The sequence below is a fragment of the Limulus polyphemus genome, unplaced genomic scaffold, assembly GCF_000517525.1.
Source record: "Limulus polyphemus unplaced genomic scaffold, Limulus_polyphemus-2.1.2 Scaffold93, whole genome shotgun sequence".
NCBI lineage: Eukaryota > Metazoa > Arthropoda > Merostomata > Xiphosura > Limulidae > Limulus > Limulus polyphemus.
The window spans coordinates 73,655-91,905 of NW_013665703.1; the positions used below are offsets into that span (position 1 = coordinate 73,655).

General features: G+C 33.0%; 1 protein-coding gene across 4 annotated transcripts in view; it reads right to left on the reverse strand.

Moving 5' to 3' along the window:
- The window catches only part of LOC106468936 (fibroblast growth factor receptor-like 1), a 50,604-nt gene that overhangs the window by 27,979 nt on the left and 4,374 nt on the right, over positions 1 to 18,251 (reverse strand). For 2 of the 4 annotated variants that reach the window (XM_022398122.1, XM_022398115.1), the window contains exon 2: positions 5,455 to 5,514. The exons of 1 other annotated variant lie outside the window; for it this stretch is intronic. In XM_022398122.1, the coding sequence (XP_022253830.1) occupies positions 5,455 to 5,478 (24 nt within the window). In that variant the 5' untranslated portion in view covers positions 5,479 to 5,514. Of the gene's footprint in view, positions 1 to 5,428; positions 5,515 to 18,251 lie in introns of all 4 variants that reach the window. One more of the 4 variants, XM_022398136.1, reaches the window with a different exon arrangement.

Genomic DNA, 18,251 nt, shown 5'->3' on the forward strand with positions numbered 1-18,251 from the left:
GTTATAACGTTATAACCCACTATTCGGTAGGTGGTGATGACTAGCTGCCTTCCCACTGCTAAATTAGGGACGGCTAGCGCAGATAACCCTCGTGTAGCTTTGCGCGAAATTCCAAACAAACAAACAATCTAATTATAAAAATAATATTGAGAGATCTGGCACACCTTTATTTTTCTGCAGCTTTCCAATGATTTGACTTATTAAATACCAAGTGATTTTATTATTATTTAGGTAAACTCTTGGTATGGCCAATAATTTCATATACAGAAATTACAACTGTTAACAATTTATTTTTTAATTTTTTTTGTAATTTTCCTTTAACACGTTCAAACAATTTTATTTCCATAAATGAAAACATCTTATCGAAGTTTCAACGTGGATAAATACAAGTATACGAGCAATATTCCTTCTAAAAATATTACAATATTTATTTTTATTATTACTAGAGATTTGTCAACGAGTTTCTGATAAAAGAAGGTTAGTATGAAGTAATTTATATTATTAGATTTTCATTAAGCGCAAGTTAAATACACGTAAAAAAGTTTTGTTCGAATTAGCAGAAAAGTTTTATTTGATGGATAGTTTTATATTTGTTCATATATTCGCGCAAAGCTAAGCAAATGTTTTTTGTTTTTTTTACGCTAGTCTATTTCAACAAATAGACTATAGGGAAAGTAGGTACTCAACAGCATCCGCAAACTCTTGGACTTCTTTAATTGAACAGTGGAATTTGATGTCATTCTTATAAAGAACCCATAGCAACAAAGTTTGGAGTGCGATTTGCGATGTTGAAACAAAGGGACGTGAACCACAGATCCTCAAGTCACAGTTCGGCACGCTAATCATTAGCTTTGTCCGTTGAATGTTCATTTGAGATTTCTTGAAACATGATGTATATGTATAATTTATGCATATTTTAATTACAATAAAAACATTTATTAAAATTTGTTTTTTAGTTTGAATTAACTTAAAAATAACTTAGTTGAATAAAATATTTATTGGTTTAAAAAATAAAAAAATGAATTATTTTTTCCTGTAGAAACAACTCGTTTTCGAAAATAATTTTCCTTCATTTGGGTCTTAGACTTTCTTAGAGCATAATCTTATTTTGTTTTTGTAAATCCTTTAAAATACTGCTATTTTTCTGCTCAAGCAGCTTGTGTTGCAATATATTATGTCTGATAAGGCAGTTATATGTATATGTAGGCATTAAGATTGCTATGTGCTCCAATATCTAGATGAGAATTTTATCCATTTATTATGTTTTTTTTACTTATCTCATAAAAGGTATCCGATCCATATTAGTAGCCAATCCATTTCATGAACAGACAGTCATCACATTTCGCCACGTGATAATTTACTATTACGTTCTCAATTTGCCTACTAAATAGTCATCTTGCATAAAATTAACACCTACGACATTTGAATAGCTTTAACTTGATTACTCACGATATTAGACTTAAGCTATAAGTAAGAATTATCGGATCTTTTGTGTTTCATGCACCGCGCACAAATAGAAAATAATACATATTTTTGAATGTAGTTTTTAATGCTGATTTCAGAAATATAAATTAAAATTTGGAGAAATAAAAATATTTTTTATTTTGCTTACAAAACAAAGGAAGTACTTTTAGCATTACATATATATACACCTATGTATTTAAAAGAATTGTAAACATCAAGACAATACAAAGTATCTATTGACAATGTAACAAATTCATTCTGAAAAGTCAGAAATATTCTTAAGTATTCGCTTGAAGAGATCATCATTTTTATGCCTACGACGCCCAGTGAACGTGTTACGTCGCTTGTTACGTCTCTAAACCTTATTCCGAGTACTTTCAACTTGCTGCAGATTTCAGAAATATAAATTATAATTTGGTGAACTGATTTTTAAAGGGGAAAGAATGGGGAAAAATTGAGATTTTTTAAAGAATTATTTTAATTAAATTTATATTTTATTTAAATAAACATGTAATTATTTACTAATTAGTCCAACTTGATCTAACCTCACATAAACTGAATTAACCTAGGCAAAAAAAAAAAATCATTTCTCCAAATTTTAATTTATATTTCTGAAATCAGCATTAAAAACTGCATTCAAAAATATTTATTATTTTCTATTTTAACGCGGTGTATGAAACAGAAAAAATCCGAATTATCAGTTGCGAGGTAACACGGGATTATAAATAGATTATTTTCTTCTCTCCCTCTCTCTTTTTTTCCCTAAACCTGTCGGCCTTATTTTCTTGAAAGGAACTATTTGTTTAATACTTTCAATGATTACTTTTCTTTAAGAAATTGGTTGAATGATGTGGCTTGCGATGAATTTTCATAAACTATTCATCCTCGACTACAGTTTGACATTTTTATGAGCTCAACATTTTCTCTTTTTGTTACTATTATGCGTATTAAGGCTGATCATCAAAAAGTACGATTTTTCACCTCTATATTTCACTCTTTCTTATGTCATATTCCTTAGGTATCTGTCAGTAATCTCCGGGGTTCAATCACCATGGTGAACATGGCATAGATACCAGGAGAGCAGCATTGTGTTAAAACAAACAAACAAGCTGTCTTATCTCCGCTGGAATCATTACAGTCAAGCCTCAAAATACTTTAATTGGTCATCTCTAAACAATACTTGACAGTGCCCTCTGTTGTCTATTCGTTTCTTACTTCAACAGGAAATTTTATAGTATGTCTACTTTGGGCAAATGTCTTAGAACAACAAACAACAAAAATGTGAAAAAAGTATTGAAAGCATTGGAAAAATTGATACTAATTTTACAGAAAATGTATAGAATAATTCATATATTGGTTTTTGATGATAGTTAAAACCCATAATCTAATGAACGACGTATGCATTTTATTTGGTTTTCAATTAAATTTTTAAATCGGGTTGGATGATTGCTGGTAGGGTGGACTGGAAATTTAGGTTTCATATACTGTATTCACCTCCTGCCCCAAATGGTTCAACGATAATCTTGAGGGCTTACAACGCTAAATTTCAGGTTTCGCTATCGGCTATGGGCAGAGTACATTTAGCTTATTATGTAGCTTTGCGCTTAACGACAAACAGACAAGGACCCTTAGAGTGGACTGTGAGTTTAAGTTTCATCTATTCCCTACACTTCTTATCTCCAGTGGCTCAGCGATAAACTTGAGGGCTTATAACGCTAAATTTCGGCGTTCAATTCTTGTGCTGGGAACAGCTCATACAGCTCAATGTGTAGCTTTGAACTTAACGGCAAACAAACAAAAGTTTACCTCAAGTTTAGTGTAAATGTTTCAACAACAAAGTTACAGTTTTCGCTTCGAATAAGTAAAAGATGTCAGAGAAAGTAATATGTCTTACATTTAACTGTGTTGAGTCGTCCGAACATGGATAAGTACTAAAAACAGCCAATTTTTAAACTCCTGTTTACATATTGAAGCCATTTGGTGGCTATGCGTTCCCAAGAATCCATGAATCAAAGCAAAGGAGAATACGCTACATATAATATGTCAACTACACTGCACCTCTCATGTCAGGGATTATTAGGCCGCCTGGGATACGACAGAAATAGTAGGGGTCTAGGTGCTATGGATATGTATATCATCAATTTTCACGAACAACAATTATTATGGTGTGAACCAGATTATGAGTTAATTGTAACTACTATCAGTTCTATTCGAGTCATTTACAAATATGATTTTTACGGTAAGAATTAATTATACAGCATTATTTATTTTATTTCTATTTTAACCCCAATTATTTATTTGTATTTATTATGATTATTATTCATTTTTAATTTAATTGAATAACATTCACAAGAACTAGAGAACGAGCAAGCTAGTCTTGTTTCCGAATTTCATCATCAAGAAACCACAGAGTTAACGGAATAAAACAATATTACTAATTCTAAATGTGGAAGCAAAGAAGGATATGAAATAATTCTTCAACCACACTAAATCTGCTAAATCCAGTGCCGACGAGGCCTTATGTTTATCAGGAAAGTATTTTTTTTTCACGTTTCGTTATTGTTTAAACATAAATCCTTATGAATGAAAATAAAAGTCATGAAAAGTGTTCTTAAAAGTAATTCATTTTGTACTCTTCTTGGTTCCTAGTGCTGAATTTTTTTATTTTTTATAATTAAACAGTGTTAAATCTGATGACTAGGAACCCGCTTTATAAAAAAATATAAGTCATGAAAAGTGCTCTTAAGAGTAATTCATTAATATTAAGCGTAATATTAAAAACGTAACTTAACGGATGCTAAAACAGTGTTATTCCTTTACATAAAAACAAACATAATTGGAGTACTCACCTTGGGGTGAAAAATATTGAGGCAAAACATTAGAGATTTTAGTTTATAAAAGTTAAAAACAACAAACGAGTTGGTGCAGTATTCATAGTATTTATTTTTTCGTAACATTTGAGTGTTAATATCGCAAGAAACAAATAAATAATTATATTTCCATCTTATCGGTATTTGCCACCATGAAAATTGCTACCCAATAACGTTAAAGTGATTAACGTGTATCTCCATAATACTAAAGTGACTAACGTGTAACTCCATAATACTAAAGTGACTAAGGTGTAGTTAGCTAGTGTTACGTAGGCAGTTAGTATCAGTCAAATTATTATAACTTTTTTAGGTTGTATATTTTAAACGAATTTTTTACTAATGATAACATAAAAAAGATAAATAAAAAGTTAGACTCAAGTGCTTAGATTCTTTTCATTATCTTGTCATTATCATTAGCTATAAACGAAGAGAATACTTTATTGTAACATAAATTAGTAGGACACCATACTGTTTAATACGTATACACACAAAGATGAATGGAATAGGGCACAATATCAACAAACAGCAACTAATGATTAATTTAAATGCCGAGAAATGAAAGCAACAGCTGTCAGACAGAACGGAATGTGCTGCAGTAAAAATATAATAATTTTACCGACGTAATGGGATATTTTAGCTAATCATTGAAATATTTGTAAATATGATTTGTGTATTTAGCAGAAAGTACACAATTTGTTATAATGCACAATTTCCAGTTGATATGAATTGCAAATAAACGCATCAATATTTTCTATCTTCTTTACTGTTCTTAAAAATTGATTTGTGTAAATTTTTTAAACACGCATATGGACTAATCTTTTTTTTTTTTATTTTAGCGAAATGATGAAGAGTTTGACGATAGTACTAATGGTACTCACGCAGAGTCCACATAAAGCGGAATTTGTTAACATTTTACTTCTATAAGCATCCAACTTTTTGAGACACAAAGGTCAAGGACACTGTAAAGTTTTATTAGAATTGATAGTGAAATTGAAACAAGAGCTGTTGTTGTTTTTCGCAAATATTTATGTTTTACACCGTACTTTATAGTTTTCTTTTTCCACTTAACAATGTCAAACCGGCTATTTCCATACCAACGTCTACTAAGTTCTTTCCATACCAGTGTCAGCCAAGACGTTTCCATGCCAACGTCAGCCTTCTTTAGAAATTCTTCTGAAGCCTGAAAATAGCATACACATTTCTTTAGCGAAATAACAAGCAAATGTGAGGCATTTCACTTTTGAACGAGAAAACAGAAATGATTGAAGATATTGTTTTCGACTTTGCAAAAAACACACACTTTCAATAATAATGAGCGCGTGTGATATATCATGTTTCACGGAACTTTCAGGTTCTAAACTGTTATTGGTATTACACTAATTCATTTTATGCCATTATTATGAAAATATCATGAAAAGAAAAAAGTAATCAGGCATTCAAGTCAAGAACTCAGAATTCAGCAGACCATAGTCAATAAAGTTGTTGATAAATTCTAAGAAAATGACTAGCTCCCACACAAACAGAGCAAAACACTGTATGAACATTTCCTGACCATCAAAAATAAATATTAAAAATAGTTATAAGTTATTTTGATAAAATGTTTAGTTGTTTGCGTTTATTCTGTATTGCACAACTTACATTTAAGTGAATGAACCCCGGATTCGAAAGTCTCACGGGTTATCTTCCAGAAGGATATATTTATAAACAACATCTAACATCCCCAGACTATAATACTCTTAAGTGTATTTTAAACAAGTTATTTTATTGACATGGTTGTATTTCTGAATCTCATATTACCTTTTTGTAGTCATCTGAAAAATTATGATGTGTTCCGTTTATGTTATCTGCGGACATACAACGCTAGAAACCTGTGGTGGGCAGAGCACAGATAGCTCACGGTGTAGCTTTGTGCTTAACATTAAACAAACAAACAATTAATTCCTTAGGTTTGAAAATTAGATAAATAATATACAAAATATTTCAATTTTTTTTTACTTTAATTGGTAAACATTTATTCCCTTCAAAATATAAAAACATAATATTGTAAATTTCCAAATGAAAACAAGTGAAACATCTAAAGACGTACAAAACAAACTTGTTTAAATTATTGTGAAATAATCACTTATAAAAAGTTGTTTGTACGTTTGAGCAGTTAAATATTAAGTATAATTGGATTAAATGGATGATAAAAAATCATTGCTTTTTATTCTTCCTTTCAATATTTGAAAATTTGCAAGGAGATAAAACTTCATGGTAAGAAACTTAACGGCCCGGCATGGCCAGGTTGTTAGGGCGCTTGACTCGCAATCTGAGGGCTGCAGGTTCGAATCCCCGTTCGATCAAACATGCTCATCCTTTCAGCCGTGGGGGCGTTATAATGTGATGGTCAATCTCACTATTCGTTGCTAAAATAGTAGCCCAAGAGTTGGCGGTGGGTGGTGATGACTAGCTGCCTTCTCTCTCTAGTGTTTCACTGCTAAATTAGAAACGGTTAGTACAGATAGCCCTCGTGTAGCTTTACGCAAAATTCCAAACAAACCAAACTTAGAAGCTTACCACTGAAACAAACATAGATGACGCACCAGTAAACAGCTGCTTTGCATTATGTTGACAAAATCTGAGATTTCCAATTTTTAAAGATCGTAAAACTGATAACACAATATTGATTCCTAAAGAGTACGAGCGATTTGGAGCCTAGCGAAATAGTTTAACAGATTCTCATGCTCCTTTCTAGCAACAAAATCCGTCAGTCTATATCCAGTTTTAAAGCATACATTATCAAATGATATGACATGCTGTTAATAAAAAGTATAGAGAAGAGGTACTGTTTATTTCAAAATGTAGAACACATCTACAGAAGAAATATCTGTGAATAGACGTTCTTAATTTTGAACTAATAAACTAAAGAGAATGCAACTAGTTAACAGCATCATCTATCAACTCTTGTATGATCGAATAGTAGGATTTCTCCGTCACTCTTATGTCGCACCTGCAACCCCAAATGCGGTGCGCGTTTTTTGCGATTGTGGGATACAAACCAGTAACTCTCAGATCCAATTCTCATACGCTCTCCACTAGGCCACGAACGCCCCAAGGAGAAGTAAGCACGTGTATTCCAAGGAGAAGTAAGCACGTGTATTCCTAGGAGAAGTAAGCACGTGTATTCCTAGGAGGAAGTAAGCACGTGTATTCCTAGATCTTCGCCAGTTAGTAACTTACTTGCATTTTGATAGTTCCTTTTTATAAAGGTTTGGTGGCAGAGCGTTTGACTCGTAATTTGCCAGTCGCGGGATTAACGTCCGCAATGGAACATGCTCATCCTTTCAGCAGTTGGGGCGTTATAATGCGCTCGTCAATTCTACTGTTCGTTGGTAAAGTTTGCGGTGAGTGATGTTAACTAACTGCCTTCCCTCTAGTCTATCACTTCAAAATTAGGAACAGTTATCAAGATAGGCCTCGAGTAGCTTAGCGCGAAATTCAATGAAACAAAAACTTTTTTTTATAAATTATAAGAAAAGAAGTCGACTTTCATGCAAACATATCTGATTAGTTCTTGATTAATATTTCATTGTTCAATGGATTAATATTTATTTCATTAAAATCCATGAAGTACTTGTTTGAGCTAATTATTTGCACACATTAATAGAGAAGACGGTACATAGCCGTTAGGTTTACCTAGGTGGAGGTTAATGAAATACAAAACATATATTAGAAAGAGATATTACAGAAAACAACAACCCCCTAAGTTCCCTCAGTCATCTGTAGAAGCGTTTATGCATACATGGCGCGTTTCAGTCAAATAGAAAGAAAGGTTAACAGCGGACTCCTGCAGAAGCAAAGCTTTGCAGCTAAGATTACTTAACTTCTTCTGGTTTAAGTAAGAAGTATTAACACGTGTCGAAATTAGAAGTCTTGAAAAGCAAATGTGTCTTTTATAGCTTCAATACACTGCCCTTCAACTAGTTTTCAAACTCTTCAACATGTTTTTAAACTATATATTAACAGTCAATAACCGATAGCACGTGATTGTTGAACGTGTTTTACATCTTCCTTCACATAATCATAATCTGTCCCAATTTATCTAAAAAGATAACAAGTTTAATAAATGAGCTTTGAAACGTTTATAAATATTATCGATTATTTCTGTGGGTTGATATATAATATTTATACAGGGTGTCCGAAAAGTCTGGAACCGTAGGTGATTTGCAATATTTCATAATTTCAGCTACCTGACTGATTATGGCACTGACAAAGAATGAAAAAATCCTGTTAATCCAGAGTTATTTCAAATTACGAGGACAGCATGTCGAACACATTCCGTAAAATTCGTTGAAATGCCTATGGTTCCAGACTTTTCGGACACTCTGTAGAACATAAAGAAAATATGCTGCAGCAGTCAGAAGACTGAAATAAAAGTTGTTAAGATGGTTTTAAAAATTTACTGCTATAAAAATCTATACGTCATCAAGAGGATATTTGCACCATAACTGTTTTTCTTTATCTGCTTAAGTGCAACGCTGCACAAAGAGCTATCTATACTATGCCCACCTCATGGAATGAACCTCGGATTTTAGCGTTATAAGACTTGAAGATTACTGCTGAGACACTAGAGAACTGACAATATATTCTTAAGAGTCGGGTGTGAACTTTTGGTTAGAATTACATTGCCGCAAAAATGTGTTCCGCACTTTGGGGCTGTGGGTCGTTATAAGGAAGTCGGTCAAATCCTACTATTCGGTTATACTAAAGTAGCCTAAGAGTTAGCGGTTGGTGCTGTTGACTACCTGTTATGTCTCTAATGTGTAGACGCAAAATCAGGGATGGCTATGCGCAGATATCCTTGCTGTAGCTAGCTAAGAAAATATAATCTAACAAACAATTTTGTTTTTAATAAGATATGTAAAATTATTAAAAGTCAACCTGGAAATGTGTACAAATAAGATAATGAAACATATTAAATACTGTGGTGAAACTGCAGTTTTACTTACTAGTGGTGTAGATTTAAAATAAGTAAAAGTCAACCTGGAAATGTGTACAAATAAGATAATAGGACACTTTAAATACTGTGGTGAAACTGCAGTTTTACTTACTAGTGGTGTAGATTTAAAATAAGTAAAAGTCAGCCTGGAAATGTGTACAAATAAGATAATAGGACACTTTAAATACTGTGATGAAACTGTAGTTTTAATGTGGTGAAAACCCGTGTTTTAGCATCTTACTAGTGGTGTAGATGTAAAATAATTACAAAATGACGCGAAGCATGATCAGTTATGCTGTGTAAATACACATATTTCCAGATTGGAGAACCGGCTTTGCCGTAAGATTCACATACGTTATCACCAGGGCAGTCAGCTTGTCAAGCTTTACATTAAGAATTGATACACAAACTAATCCTCATCATTAGTACGGTTTAAAAATTGTGGAGTAAACTCAAAGTTTCTGTGAGGTCATTTCGTTGCAATAATTTACTTGTATAAAGTAATGCTATAGTGTCAGCTACAAACCTTGTTCTCTTTCCTCATACATATTGTTTCTTTCTCTCGCATTACTTGCTTTTCGACGACAGACAAAACGATTTTCGAGTTGTTAGTGTAAGTAACTAAGGGAACTTTACACGATTTGTTACCATAGTAACCTATGTAACACCGATTCCTTAATCTTTTACTACAGGTGTAAAGGTATACAGACCTTATAACGATTTACCTGAGCGATCAATAACATACAGGTGTCAATGATTTCATATTAGTTTGGGATGATTTTAATGCATAATCTCAGGTTGATTTTTGCAGATTCAATGTATCTTATGACGTGAGTTAAAAACAGCTTCGAAAATTGTACGATTGTCTCAGCCGTTTAATCCTTTGTTTTATATAACCTTTTCACCTTAAAATCCAGAGAAAAATCGTAAGAGAAATTAGTAACAATAAAGTCTTTGCATATTATACTCTTGACCAATTGCTTTAAACTGTGAACTTCTTTGCACTTAAACGACACCTGAGTGGACCCGACTAAACCGTTCTTCCAAAACCATCAGATGTTTTAATTATTAGGAATTTCAAATAAATGCAAGAGCTGATAAAAGTTTCGAAGTGTCGTACGTGTCAATAATGTCAGTAAAGCATTCATGTTAATTTTTACTTGTGTTACAGAATCTGATGGAAAGACTCTTTTTAAGTATAGTTTATCTTCAATTTGAATATTATGTTAAGAGTACAGTTTGCACATACCTAGGACGAGAAATCGGATAGTTATTTCTCTTTATTTGATGTTATTGATCGTGTGGTTTACTCAAAACGTGGTAAATTTCTAGGAGTATTCTTATCCTAATAAATGTGCATCTACCCAAGTACATGCTTTTTCCTACTTCGGTCACGTGGGGCACATGTAGTAACAACAACGGAGTGCACTGACCAAAATAATTAATAATAATAATAGCCTTCAAGCTTAGTTTTACACCGTTCCCCAGTGGTTACCAGTAAGTTCCTACCTTTCACATCTAAAATACGGAATTCGATTCCTGGTGATGAAAAGAGCTCAGGGAAAACGTTTTGTAGTTGTGAGCTAAAACAAACAAACAAAAAATTCTATACACTTGCTATTTTTCTGTTAATTATTGGCTAAAAGTGGCTTATCTTCTCACTATTTTTCTAACTGTATAGTAACGTTTATGTAGCTTAAGTGTCTAAGTATAAAGTTATTCGATCAAACTAAGCAGATGTTCTATTCGTTAAAGAAGAGTATGTTGTTTTACCAGTGTAGCTTGGATCTATGTTGCACCAGTGTAGCTTGGATCTATGTTGCACCAGTGTAGCTTGGATCTATATTACACCAGTGTAACTTGGATCTATAAGGCTCCGTGATTTGGTTTTTCCCTTAGGATTGTTTGTTTCTTTGTTTGTTTTGAATTTATGCACAAAGCTACACAATGGGCTATCTGTGCTCTGCCCACCACGGGTATTGAAACCAGGTTTCTAGCGTTGTAAGTCCGCAGACATACCGCTGTGCCACTGAGGGGCATTTTCCTCAGGAAATCAACGAGAGTATTATATTTTTCGCTCACATATGCGGGTCAAGTGTTTTATATATTTATTTGTTTCAAATGTGTATTTTTCAATGTCTTGATTTTCTTAGCTACCTTAAAAATTCGCAAGTATATTTTATTAATTCTCGATTGTTTTTGGGTCTAACCATAGCTTGAAAACATTACGTCATTTCCTTGGCAATTAAATTTATGTCGTTTCTTTGGAGAATATTTACTTTACTTCATTTCTTTAATAATCAGCACAAATAGAACCATTTAGTATATACTTGGGCCCGGCAAGGCCAGGTGGTTAGGGCGCTTGACTCGCAATCTGAGGGTCGCGGGTTCGAATCCCCGTCCCACCAAACATCCTCGCCCGTTCAGCCGTGGGCGCGTTATAATGTGACGTTCAATTTGTTGGTAAAAGAGTAGCCTAAAAGTTGGCGGTGGGTGATGATGACTAGCTGCCTTCCCTCTAGTTTTTCACTGCTAAATTATAGAAGGCTAGCGCAGATAGCCCTGGTGTAGTTTTGTGCGAAATTCAAAACAGAAACAAGCATATACTTTGATAATGTAAATGGTGTAACGACTGGAAAAATATTTTGCAAATGATTATTCAATTCAAGTGCAATCAAAGCTTTAAAACAGTAGATAAATCAGTATGAGATAATAAATACACTCAAGAATATAGCTGGCAATTAGTAAACAAGATTGCAAACGTCGTGTTTTCAAGTTTATCATGCTAGTGCATTCTAAGTTATAATAATTCTTATTACACTTATTTCAACTGAAAGTTAATAATTAATATTATACTTATTCGTGTTGTAGTATTGAAAACATTGTTTAATATTCTCTATCTACACACGTACTAAATATTTAAAATGTATTTATACAAGTTTTAGTAACCGCTATCTAGACACATACTAAACATTTATGTTTATTTGTAGTTAAGCACAAAGCTACACAATGGGCTATCTGTACTGTTCCCACCACGGGTATTGAAACCCGGATTCTAGCGCTGCGCCACTGGTGGGCAAACATTTATGATATACTTATTTGTGTTTTAGTATCCTCTATCTACACACATACTAAACATTTATGATATATTTATTTGTGTTTTAGTATCCTCCATCTGCACACATACTAAACATTTATGATATATTTATTTGTGTTTTAGTATCCTCCATCTACACACATACTAAACATTTATAATATATTTATTTGTGTTTTAGTATCCTCCATCTGCACACATACTAAACATTTATGATATATTTATTTGTGTTTTAGTATCCTCTATCTACACACATACTAAACATTTATGATATATTTATTTGTGTTTTAGTATCCTCCATCTACAAACATACTAAACATTTATGATATATTGATGTCTTGAATTACTTTTCATTTAATAACCACAAACAGATTAATATTCCACATAAATTTTAACATTTTAATTAACAAAAAATATTACATTAAGTGACTGAACAAATTTATAAAACAAAATATAAAGTAAGGGAATAGAATTTCATGGAATACAAGACATTATTTGGACCTGTACTATCGTGTGTTTTAACTTTAAGGCCAGGTCTAACTTTTGATAAAACCTCCATAAAATATATTCATCTGCACTCAGTTTTACAAGGATATGCAAGATAAATAAATTATACTTGTTTCTTTGTACCGGTCCATAAAAAAACGTAAAAAAAGAAAACTATAAATCGGAATACAAAAACATTGTCGACGTCAGTTTTCTCATTTTCAAAGTAACTTCGGTTTAATGAATTTTTCGTTCTCATTTGATTCTGTTACACTGTGTGCACTTTAAAAAAAAAGATAATATTGGCAACATTTATTTCCTGGGGTCCCTCATTTGCATCAAATACATCACAGATTATAATGTTTACATACATTCTGATTTTAAATGATTAAACATCTATTCTGATATAGCATAATGTACTATAGAACTATTGAACCAAACACTTTATATTTCTATCTTGTAATTTGCCTTTTCCAATTTTCATGAGTCAAGAAAGTTAATTGTTAATGTTAATGAGAGTACAGGCTCCTATATCTGACGTTCTATTTTCAACAGTCCACAAAAGGTTTCACGAGAATAAGGAGAAACAAAATCTCAAAAAGTATAAATATATCTCTAAACATATTTCTCAAAGAACTAATTATCAGACTTGAAGACACGACAAATCAGTGAAAAATTCGCGTTAAAAACAATACACAAATGCGGCCATACTGTTTCACTCGTGCAAGAGATTCGGCTAAGATAACACCCACTTCTGGAAGTTAAAACTTAATAGGAAACTCGAGCTTGTTATCCGTACTTTTAATGTAACTTTTAAACAACAGAAAGCACTGAATAAGAAGGATTATTCTCTGTTATAAACAACAGTGTTATTGAACATGTTTAAATTACACTTTTATATTTCCCGTTTACATCTAAAAAACCAAGAGTTGTATTTAAACCATAACTGGTTGAAAAACTTTAAGATTATCAGTTCTATTTCAAGCATTATAGGATGGTATTATAAAATAATATAAGAATTGACCTCCCTGTGAGAGTTTGTAATACGAACGAAACAAAGAAACATTGTTTGTTTATTATTACCATATTATCTTTTATCCTCAGAAGCATCGCTAATAAAAACTTAGTCAAATATTTGATATTCATATGTTAGTAATCTCTAACACTACGAACTTGGCTTTTTGCAGATAGATTTTTTTATTTTTTATTTCACAGATAGCAAATTGTGAACCGCTCAGATCACCAAGAGAAGCTATAAAGTGATGTCTCACAATAGCTCGATTTGGGCTGACTTCAAATGGTCATTCATATACCGCTGTAAATGAAAAAAATTAAAAAAAAGCTAGCAACCTTCAGTTCATTTTCTACTTTTGAGTTCCCGCAAAAAGAAAATGCTTCCATGAACTTACTCTTATCTTTTGAACACAATTTAGCGCATAGTAAATACTGATGGATGTTTATTTGAATTTCGCGCAAAGCTACACGAGAGTTATCTGCGATAGCCGTCCCTAATTTAGCAGTGAAAGACTAGAGGGAAGGCAGCTAGTCATCACCACCCACCGCCAATTCTTAGGCTACACTTTTACCAACGAATAATGAGATTGATTGTTACATTATAACGCCCTCACGGCTGAAAGGGCGAGCATGTTTGGTGGTATAGGGATTCGAACCCGCGACCCTCGGATTGCGAGTCAATCGCCTTAACCACCTGCCCATGCCAGAGGATGTACTGACGCTAATGTGACTCTTCCAACATTACAAAAATATGAAATCTATTGAAGAGATTTAGCATATTTTAGTTGTTACATAAAAATATATATAACAATAGAATCTCCACCCAGAGGCTTTCGATTGTAAAATAGCACTTTTTTTCAAAGTTTTGATGACTATTGATACATAGCGGACCCTGATGAATTTTACAGTTTAAAAAAATAAAATTTTCAAGAAGTATATAGACAGTAATATTGGTAAAGTTAGTGTTCTTTCTTTGTTGTTTTAATGTAATATTCGTATTTTTTAAATCATAAACAAGGAAAAAAAGTTTATTAAACAAAGAAATGTGTTTCTGAATTCCGAAGGGTTTTAACCTTTTTAATACGTGTATATAATAATTTGTGAATTCATTATACAATATCATTGTAAACATTAACATTAACCCTTAATGTTCTGACTTGTTTTTATACGTTCATTTCCTCTAGAGTTCACACAATAACCGTCAAAGTGTTGTCTTGTTTTTATACGTTCATTTCCGCTAGAGTCCGCACATTAACTCTCAAAGTGTTGACTTGTTTTTATACATTCATTACCGGTTGAGTACACACATTGTGTAATACTGCATAATTTTGTGTTTTGTTGCATGTTGCAACACTCAGTCTAAAAAAAAAAAAATTACCAAAATAATTGGATGAAATCATTCATTTTTGTACGGAAAATACATGTAGGACTAGTATTAATCACTGGGATTAACTGAAATATTAATGGTATTTTTGTTTAAATTTTTTGTGTAACTCGTATGTTATTAGAAACTATGCAACCAACACAGTTATGGATCCATCCAGGAGAAATCTGGTGTTTTAATAGTTTAAAAAGGCAAAGCATTAAATTTAGGATTAAGCCTGCGGTTATAATACTTTAGATCCAAACAAGTAATATGTTGAGTAGGTAAAAATAATTTTAAAAGTATTAACCTGTTCTCGGGTGTGATTATTATATTTGTGTAGTTGCCCTAAAAATGTTTAAAGAATAAGATCAACTGCTAGTTAAACCTTTAAGGTACGTTATAGTTAAAGAATTACGAAAAAACTTTGTTTTACGATTTAAACAGTGAGAAAATGAAAGAAAATAAGTTAATCAAGAGAACTTAAGCATAATTTTTTGTATTAAATATCTATATTTACAATATAAATGTTGAATTTCACCCACGGAATGTAAGCATTTCAGATATGAAACAAATCGGTAGTTTTGTAGCCAAAATAAAAAGGGAAAAGAAAAAAACAGAACTACTGTAGTCTTTCCTGTTTACGTAGTATGCTTGTTATTCTTCTCCAGAATTAAAAATGGCAAATGTTTTGTTTTATGTGAATTTTATGCATCTCTAGAACAGCTTTCATTCACCAGCTATGCCTACTTTTCATTCTATAGCTACGTAAAGTTTTTCAAAAAATTTCTGTATCTCCAATGTACCTCCAATATTTGTCCAAGAATAGAAAAAATATTGCTGGAAGTATTCTTTTTATTGGTAGTGTGAATGTAAGGAAAAAAAATAGTGAACAAACTTGCAACATTTGATTGTTGAAAATGTAAAACCTACTTTAAAATGGTTTTAAAAGTAAGCTATGTTTCGCCATTATTTGTTGTTAAAGGAAGCGACTCCAAACAGTAATGTAGTAACAAACACTGGACTGAACGCTTGCGTCGCTAGCACCTAACGACTACGCCAGCGGATCATTACTTTATTTCTCATAGCTACTTAGCTATTTATTTTTTGTTATAAATAAATATTTATTCATGAACGCCACATCAGCGGTGATTGAGAAAGAGCATCGATTAATGATAATAAAAAATACTCTTCTCTCTTTCATCCAAAGAGTGTCATGGGGTGTCACTGCTGCTTAGGGATATAACACGTTGTCATCCGTAAAGGCAACACAAGATCAACTTGATAATGTGTGTAATATTTGTAGTTGCTAAAGGCCATAAGGCTCACAAAAACTCTCCTCACTCTTGGAAATCAACGGCTGTTTTCATGAGAAAGATAACCGATCAGGCTGGAATCACAGCAAACCAATCTACATTATACCTGTCAAATCCCCTGATGCAGCTCCGATGGACTTTTGTGGTCTACTTAAACGTGGCCACGTCTAGTTGAAAAATATTTCAAGACTGAACTCGCTATCCTTCGCAGAAGCTTGTTGTATTGATAGTAGTGGAAATCGCAGTGTCATCCAATAGTATATAATCAAGGCCATCGACAATAGGGAGCTAATTCCAGGAGTAATACCGGACTTGGAACATCGTTCTTTAAAATAACTGTCATTATAAAGTCATATCTCGTTTTGTACATATTTACGTAATACCTTACGAAATTGAGATAAAATGACTGTATGAATAATTTTACATCGTTCATTGTGTACACAAAATACGTTTAATTTTGTTACATGGACGATTACTAGGGAGTAAAATCAGCATCTGAATAATCATACATTCTCACAATACGTGATTAAACCCAACATAGCACTTGTAATTCTCACAATACGTGATTAAACCCAACATAGCATTTGTGATGACAGAAAAACCAAATAAAAAACATTTGTTTAAGATAAACTATGCATTACCACTGTATGTCGTAATGAATATTGTATTAATTGAATAAGATTTCATGTTTTCAAATGTACTTGAGGGCCTGGTATGGCTTACGGTCAAGATGTTTGACCCGTAATTTGCAGGTCACGAGATTGAAACCTGTCTCCGAATATGCTCGCCCTTTCAACCGTTTTCAGTATTATAATGTGACGGTCAATCCTACCATTCGTTGGTAAAGAGTAACCCAATAGTTGCGTGTTAGTTCTTTTGTCTATCTGCTTACCCTCTAGTCAATCAGCAAAAAATGTCGAACTATCAAAGATAGCCCTCGAGTAGCTTTGTGAGAAATTCAACAAACAAACAATCAAATGTATTGTCGTTATACATTTTTCACAGTCTGTAATTTGTATTAATTATGCTGTGGAAAAAAACAGATTATTCCTAACTTGCGCCCGGTGGTTAAGGCACTCGACTCGCAATCTGAGGGTCGCGGGTTGGAATCCCCGTCACACCAAACATGCTCGCCCTTTCAGCCGTGGGGGCGTTATAATGTGACGGTCAATCCCACTATTCGTTGGTAAAAGAGTAGCCCAAGAGTTGGCGGTGGGTGGTGATGACTAGCTGCCCTCCCTCTAGTTTTACACTGCTAAATTAAGGACGGCTAGCGCAGATAGCCCTCGTGTAGCTTTGCGCGAAATTCAAAACAAACAAATCCTAACTTGCAAAATATTACCCAAATGAACACATAACGTTAAGGTTCATTTCCCACACTGTCCTGTCTGCTTCAATTGTATTATTGGTCTGGCTCGACTAAAGATGATATTGACAAACTGAAACCCATGTTTTTACATTAATGTAAGTTATCTGATATTACAACAAATGCGTATGGTTGTACATAACCAGTGAAATATTCTTGATGGCTTTGAAGTTTGGCTGCGATTACGTACACATAAAATTAAGTAAAAATTAATTTGTCCCCCTGGTAGGATTCTACTTCCCAAGGTGGACAGTTTGTTTGTTTTGACTTTCGCGACAAAGCTACACGAGGCTATCTGCG